At 46.9% G+C, this 7,810-nt stretch overlaps 1 protein-coding gene across 1 annotated transcript in view; it reads right to left on the bottom strand.

Annotated features, from left to right (window-relative positions):
• Positions 1 to 1,508: 1,508 nt before the first annotated feature.
• LOC309567691 (phospholipase A2 inhibitor gamma subunit B-like) overlaps positions 1,509 to 7,810 on the bottom strand; it is a 48,570-nt gene continuing 42,268 nt past the window's right edge. Inside the window, exons 3-5 of the mRNA XM_082273128.1 lie at positions 7,614 to 7,766; positions 4,600 to 4,743; positions 1,509 to 2,607 (exon numbers count right to left, since the gene is read on the bottom strand). Coding sequence (XP_082129254.1) covers positions 2,411 to 2,607; positions 4,600 to 4,743; positions 7,614 to 7,766 — 494 coding nt within the window. The 3' untranslated portion in view covers positions 1,509 to 2,410. The remainder of the gene's footprint in view (positions 2,608 to 4,599; positions 4,744 to 7,613; positions 7,767 to 7,810) is intronic.

Genomic DNA, 7,810 nt, shown 5'->3' with positions numbered 1-7,810 from the left:
GAGACTCTGACAGTAGCTAGTTTCCATGAAAAGATATATGTAGACGTTCTTTAAAAATGTATTTAATTAATAATTTATTGTTTCCAGAAGGAAAAGAAAGAAAGCAAAATGCAATTGCAGTCACATTTCAGGAATACGTTGTTACCCTCCCCCTTATATAACCGTGTGTAAAGGGTGAGGCTGATTATAATCGAATGTGAAGATCAAAGACCTTGGGTTGTCTTGGTGTTAGAAAAGCCAGAAGTCCCAGCATACTCAGCCATTAGGAAGAGCAGAGGTGACTCCAGCATGACCGGAGTGACGCTATTGCATCTGTAAGGCCTCGTTCACATGGGCGGACCACTGCCTATGCCCGTGCGAGCGCTATATTTGCTTGCAGGGGGACCATGCAGGCAGTCCCATTAATGTCAAATGAGACTTGGCGGTTGCACAGACACAGCCGCTGCTCCCAATTTGTCAGCCATGTGGGTGCGCACTATCTGCGTTCAGGGCTGTGCATGTACCCGGCTGTCAAATTGGGAGCAGCGACTGTGTCTGTGCAGCCACTGCATCTCAATTGGAATTGATGGGACTGCTGCCACAGGTATGCACGAAACACGTGTGCATCCCCTTGTGGGCAAACGCATCACTCGCTGTGGTCTAAGAGAATAGGTGCAGGAACTTCCTCCTTTTTGAGTCATCTTTTATTTTCTCCGCCCCTACCCACCTCCGAGCACCATTCCTTGGTTTCACCCCCCTATTCACCTCCCAGTACTGCCCCGTTTAGAGAATACAGAACCAAGTATCATTTTTTGGTGCTAAGTAATTTGTATGGAATATAGTAATGATAACAAGGAAAGCAGTAAAATAGATCCCTTGCAGCCAGTAACAATAGGGCCCCTGCAAGCAACAATAGATCCCCTAACAACAGTGGACCACCCGCAACAAAATTTCCCCCCTAGCAACAATAGACTCCCTGCAGCAACAACAGATCTCCCCACAGCCAGCATCAATAGATTCTCTATCAGCCAGCAATTATAGACCCCTGCCTTAACAGTATATCTCTCCCAGCGACAACTGACCCCCCCCCCCCCCCCCCAGCAATATAAGACCCACCGTGACTGATTTGTACTAAGTGCGCTGCTTAGGCTCGATAGATGGGGGGGGGGGGACCAAACTGGTGCATCTGCTACTGCTGCTGAGAGTGCTGGCAGGGGTTGAAGCCCATCATGGCTCTTGGAAATGGCTCAAAAGAGAAATGGGGTACCCCTGAAAGCCCCACATCTAAGTTGTCCTATGGATGTAGGTAGAGTGGCAACCTCAGCTTGGGCTCTGACCAGGCCACGCCTCCAACGTGTATTGCTCCGCCCCCTTGGAGCTTAGTCAGGGGGGGAATATAAGAGCCACCCCCAGCAGCAGTAGGTCCCCCACCAGTAAATATAGACACCCCCGCAAAAATAGATCCCCTCCAGCTAGAATAGATCCCACAGCAGCCAGCATCAATAGACCCTGCAGCACACCCCAGCACCCCTTCCCTTTAAATACAATCAGTGCTGGAGGTGCCAGAACTGCATTCCTCTGCGTTCCCGTTGAGAAAAAGCCCTGGGTACGCCCATGCAAACGAGGCCTGAAGCCCCAGTTTGTTTAATATTTCTTTAGGCCTCACCCTATTGTATACAATGTGCCGAAATTCTACAACATTCCAATCCCTTCCCAAGAAAACATACGCAATGCACTTTATTTAATAAGGCAAAGAACGGTATGCAAGGAGCACTTACCCTTGGTAACCATCATCTTTTCTTGGGTTGTCTTCCTTTGGTGGTTATGGATTACTACACAGCTTAGCTATTTGCGTTATGCTTATTTTTACATGTATATGGCAGGTTTTTATGGCTACTTTTGTACTGGCATTGAGAAATTTCAATAAAAAAAAATAAATAAATTTGACTTACATAATGATAAAGAGCTAACCCATCAAAATGAACCCCTATCCCGAATGTTTCCTTCACCATCCAAGATGACCTCCGGCCTTTCATTGTATGTGTTGCTGTGTAATGGATCATGTCATTTACTTATTTATTTATTCTTTTTGTTACTAAGGTAGCCATGCATTGCTGATACACACATACCCTATCGTATTTTCCCTTTTTTTCATTGTGTATGAGATATACAAGGTTTGGTTTTTTTGTTTTTTGTTTTTTTGTTTTCTGCCTGTGGATATAGGTAAATATTAATTCTGCACATGATGAACATACATACATAAATTAATCGGAGCTGTTATATAGATAGACATGGCTCTGGAAATATACAGTGTAGAAACATGCATTGCCCTGCGTGTAGACGGTCGGAATCATCTCTGCAATGCATCGCGGCTGGTCCAACCCCCCCCTGGGGAAGGATCGGGGTCTCCAGACGTCCCCTCTGATGGCAACTACAAGAGGAGCTTCAGCATGGCTGGGCCGAATGCCACTGGGAGTAACAGTCCGGGCAGCAGAGACGGAGCGTGGCTGCAGTCGAACTTTGTCCCGACAACTTGGTTTTTTGGCAGAGTGGCCACAGAATTCACTGAACACAAATTATTTGTCGCGCATCCCTTCCATTTGTAGATCTTGCTTGAGGTTACATTTGCTGAAAACAGAAAGAATAGGCTGAATAAGAAGAAATCATGATTAAAACAGACCAGCCCCCTATCCAATAATACCACCCATGGCCCGGGACAAGGAGAGGGCAGGAGGGGGCGGCTGTCCTGGGCGCAATGGTTTGTTGCAGGGATGGGGGCACCCTGTGCCAGTTGGTTCTGTTACAGGGCTGACAGGAGTAGTGACAGTGACATCACTGCTAACCCTAAGGGAAGGAGGGGGTTGGGGGCAGTTTGGCATCTTTGCCCTGGGCGCTGAATGACCTTGTCCCGGCATTGACGCAGATATTGTACTGTACATATATAGTATGGATAACCTTACAAAAGGCATAATTACCAAAAACCCCAGGCACATTGCAATGTAACTACCAACCAAGCTTCCTGCTCGCAGGTTCTGACTTACCCCTTTAGTTGGGAATTACTTTAAAGGTTCAGTCAGCAGGAAAGTGACGTAGGATCACAGGATCCTCCAACATGAGCACAGTAGTGTCACCAGAGACAAGGAGGATTTGTTTCATCCTCGTATATCACCTAGTCACTTCACTGGGTATCAGTGGTGGCTGGTGCTCTATGGGCCGGGGGCGGCAGACGGAGCACACCAGCCCGCACACCATATCTCCCCCCCCCCTCGGTTGCTCACTCACCATGAACATGTGGAGGGCAGGCAGGCAGAAGCAGCAGCGGCGGCTTCTGCTCAGTCTCCTGTGTCTCCTCCCTCCTCCTCGGCTAATGGCATGGCTTCTCCTTTCGGCCAATCAGGAAACGAGTCATTCGATATTGTCACACATTTGAGTGGGCTTGGGGCGCAGTGCTCTGCGCCCTGAGCCCTCCCTTTTTTGAAGCCTACTCTAATCACGTGCTTCAAAAAACCCCATTGGAATCAATGCGTCCTGCGCCCTGCATGTAGATTAGGGGGCCGGACGCATGGATAGGGGGGGCGGCGCCCCTGCGCCCCCAATGGACAGGCCGCCACTGCTGGGTATACTGTATGTAAAGCTAGGTTCACACTTATGCAATGCGGGAAACGCTACAAATCCTGTGTGTTTGCCGCATTACATTGCAATCGCACGGCGTCCATGCAATCTTTGGTCTGTCTACTTGGTACATTACATTAGAAAACATGAAACCTTGTGCAGTTTTATTAAAATTAATAAAATTTGGTACTTCAAAGTCTAAACCAGCGAAAACGTTTTACACGCAACATTAGGGAACCACAGATTTTGCTCAGGGCTCACGATTTTTATCGGTTTTACAAAATAAAATTGATAGACAATGTTGATATACTTAAAGTTTTTCACTTGGGGGCTAAGAATATGCATGCATCTGTAGCACTGCCCCCTAGAGGACTGCTGGATTGTTCACCTTGGGATCCCCCTGGGCTACTGTTAGCAACTGCAGCATGCAGAATTTAACTCTTTACTCTGGCTATGTCAATGAATAGTCTAGGGGTTGTAGTTTTTTTTTTGTTTTATTTAAATTAGGGATGGGAGAAGGGAAGAATGGGATACTCCAATTTGAATTATTCACAGTAGATGAGGACTCCTGTCTGAAGATGCAGCCAGGCTGCTAATTCACCTTGCTATTTAGATGAATTTAGGGTTAAGCCTCTATGTAGATGACTTGTTAGGATGAATTATCTTTGGGATACACACCTAGTACCCCCGTTCACTCGAGCTGCTGACACCTGTCCTCTGACTATCCTACACCGGGGTGGCCCCCCTCAGGTCAGGCCCCTAGACACGATCCCCTATACTCACGATACTGTTTTTTGAGGGTCTCCAGTGTCTCTAATCCTCCAGCCAGCTCTCATGGACCTCTGGGTTCAGCTCCTTCCTTCTGGTCCCCAGACCGACTGCCTGTGACTGCGTGCCACTGCTACAGAGGAGGAGGCCTCCGGGACTCTGCTGTGTCTTTTTTTTAAACCTGCCTAACTATGTAGTAGGGCCACAAACATCTGGACAAGGTGCTGGCATTGTACCTACCTTCTTTAGACGTGAAGCTCACACATTTGTCCTCTTTTCCGTAGCACTTGGCTTTGTCTGTGTCGCTGCACTTAGCGATAAACTCGTCGCAGTAAGGGCAACTGAGACTGTTCTCCTTGTCCTTCTCCTTTCTAAGATCTTCGACTGAAAACAAAATACAGATAGATATAGTATGCCAAGAGAGGTCCACTTATTTCCACCCTACTATTGTACGGACAAAAGAGGAACCATCTGGCCTACTCATGGCAACCATGTGCTGCCCACATCTGATTCCCCCCTGTGCGCCAAGGTCCCCCTTTGTCCTCCCCTCACCACCCCCCTGCCCCCCCCCCGCAGCGCCATCGGCTTCCCTCTCCTGTGGGTTGCTGCGGGCACACAGGGGGGATGGAGAGTGGAGAAAGGGGCCGGTAAATGTCATTTACCTTTTTCTGAACTAGACATAGTGAGCAATAGGTACAGATCACTGCTGTGTCCATTCATAACTGTGTCTCCTGTTTATTTCTCTTCAGTGCAACTGAGGCTACAGGGAAAGGAAATGAATAATTTATGTCCTCAATCCCTTTCTCTCTAAGGTCTGAGGTCTGATCTGAGGTTTAAAGTGCATGCACGGAGGCTGGTCTGAGGTCTGACTTGCATGTATTGTGGGTAATCTGAAATCTTACATGAATGCATTGTGGGTGATCTCAGGTTTGATGACATGCATTAGGGCTGATCAGAGGTCTGACATGCATGCATTGGGGCTGATCTGAGGTCTGACTTGCATGCATTGGGGCTGATCTGAGGTCTCACATTAATGCATTGTGGGTTATTTGAGGTCTGATGCACATACATTGGTGTGAATCTGAGGTCTGAGCTGTATGCATGGTGGCTAATCTGAGGTCTGATGTTGCATTAATTGGGGCTGATCTGAGGTCTGATATGCATGCATTGGGGCTGATCTGCGAGCTGACATGCATGCATTGCGGCTGATCTAAGGTCTGATGTGCATGCATTGGGGCTGATCTGAGGTCTGACATAAACACATTGTGGGTGATCTGAGGTCTGACGTGTATGCATTGGGGTGGATCTGAGGTCTGATATGCATGCATTGGTGGCTGATCTGAGGTCTGACATGCATGCATTGCGGCTGATCTAAGGTCTGATGTGCATGCATTGGGGCTGATCTGAGGTCTAACATGTATGCATTGGGGCTGATGTGAGGTCTGACATGCATGCACTGTTGGTGATCTGAAGTCTAAAACACATGTATTGGGGCTAATATGAGGTCTGATATGCTTGCATTATGGCTGATCTGAGGTCTAATGTGCATGTATTGGGGCTGATCTAAGGTCTCACATTAATGCATTGTGGGTGATCTGAGGTCTGATGCACATACATTGGTGTGAATCTGAGGTCTGACCTGCATGCATGGTGGCTAATCTGAGGTCTGATGTTTAGGTCTGACGTGCATGCATTTTTGAAGATCTGAAATCTGACACGCATCCATTTTGGTTTATCTGAGGTCTGACATGCATGCATTGTTGGTGATCTGAGGTCTGACACACATGAATTGTTGGTGATCTGAGTTCTAACATACATGCATGCATTGTTTATGATCTGAGGTCTGACATGCATGTATTGGGGCTGATTTCAGGTCTGACATGCATGCATTGTTGAAGATCTGAAGTCTGACATGCATGCATTGGTGATGATCTGAGGTCTGACATGCATGCATGTATTGTTTATGATCTGAGGTCTGACATGCATGTATTGGGGCTGATTTGAGGTCTGACATGCATGCATTGTTGAAGATCTGAAGTCTGACACACATCCATTGGGGTTTATCTGAGGTCTGACATGCATGCATTGTTGGTGATATGAGGTCTGACACACATGAATTGTTGGTGATCTGAGGTCTGACGTGCAGGCATTGTTGGTGATCTGAGGTCTGACATGCATGACATGCATGAATTGGGGCTTATCTGAGGTCTGACATGCATGCATTGTTGGTGATCTGAGGTCTGACATACATGCATTGTTGGTGATCTGAGGTCTGATATGCATGCATTGGTGGTGATCTGAAGTCTGACACACATCCACTGGGGTTTATCTGAGGTCTGACATGCATGCATTGTTGGTGATCTGAGGTCTGACGTGCATGCATTGTTGGTGATCTGAGGTCTGACACACATGAATTGTTTGTGATCTGAGGTCTGACGTGCAGGCATCGATGGTGATCTGAGGTCTGACGTGCAGGCATTGATGGTGATCTGAGGTCTGACATGCATGCATTGTTGGTGATCTGAGGTCTGACACGCATGCATTGTTGGTGATCTGAGGTCTGACACACATGAATTGTTTGTGATCTGAGGTCTGACGTGCAGGCATCGATGGTGATCTGAGGTCTGACACACATGAATTGTTTGTGATCTGAGGTCTGACGTGCAGGCATCGATGGTGATCTGAGGTCTGACATGCATGCATTGTTGGTGATCTGAGGTCTGACATGCATGCATTGTTGGTGATCTGAGGTCTGACACACATGAATTGTTGGTGATCTGAGGTCTGACGTGCATGCATTGTTGGTGATCTGAGGTCTGACATGTATGCATTGTTGGTGATCTGAGGTCTGACACACATGCATTGGGGCTGATCTAAGGTCTGACACACATGTACTGAGGCTGATCTGAGGTCTGACACCCAAGCATTGGGGCTGATCCTAGCTATCAGGTTCATACATTGGGGCCTGAACATGTTTGTTGTTTGCACCGGTTATCAGTTTCTGTTCCCATAGTTGCACTACTAGTGACACGTAAACTCATTCCATCGTATAAAATAATGAATGAGTAGAATTTGCCATTAGCAGTAAAATGCTGAACACAATGTAAGACTGCGACACGCTATGGTTCACCGATGCTTGTGAATGAGACACTTCATCTGGAAAAGGTTGCTCTAATATTTTGAATTCTTTAAGGGAGAATTTTTAGGAGAACTAAAAGAGCTTAAAGAAATAAAATCCTTCGGGTCAGACTTACCTGACGGCATGTTTGTTTTGCATTTGTCAGATTCGCAGCATGTGACTGACGCATACAACTTGGTGGCGTTGAAAGACATGCTGTAAGTGCTATTGCAGAGCTTCTTTTCTCCGCATGATTTCACCAGGTATTTAGAAGGCAGCTTTTGTTTGTCTGTCAAAACACAGAACAAGAAATATTTTATTACAAAAACCAGG

Source organism: Pelophylax lessonae (genome assembly GCF_965119305.1).
Source record: "Pelophylax lessonae genome assembly, chromosome: 12".
NCBI lineage: Eukaryota > Metazoa > Chordata > Amphibia > Anura > Ranidae > Pelophylax > Pelophylax lessonae.
Note: the sequence above shows the minus strand (reverse complement) of the source record. Positions and strands in the feature narration are given on the sequence as shown.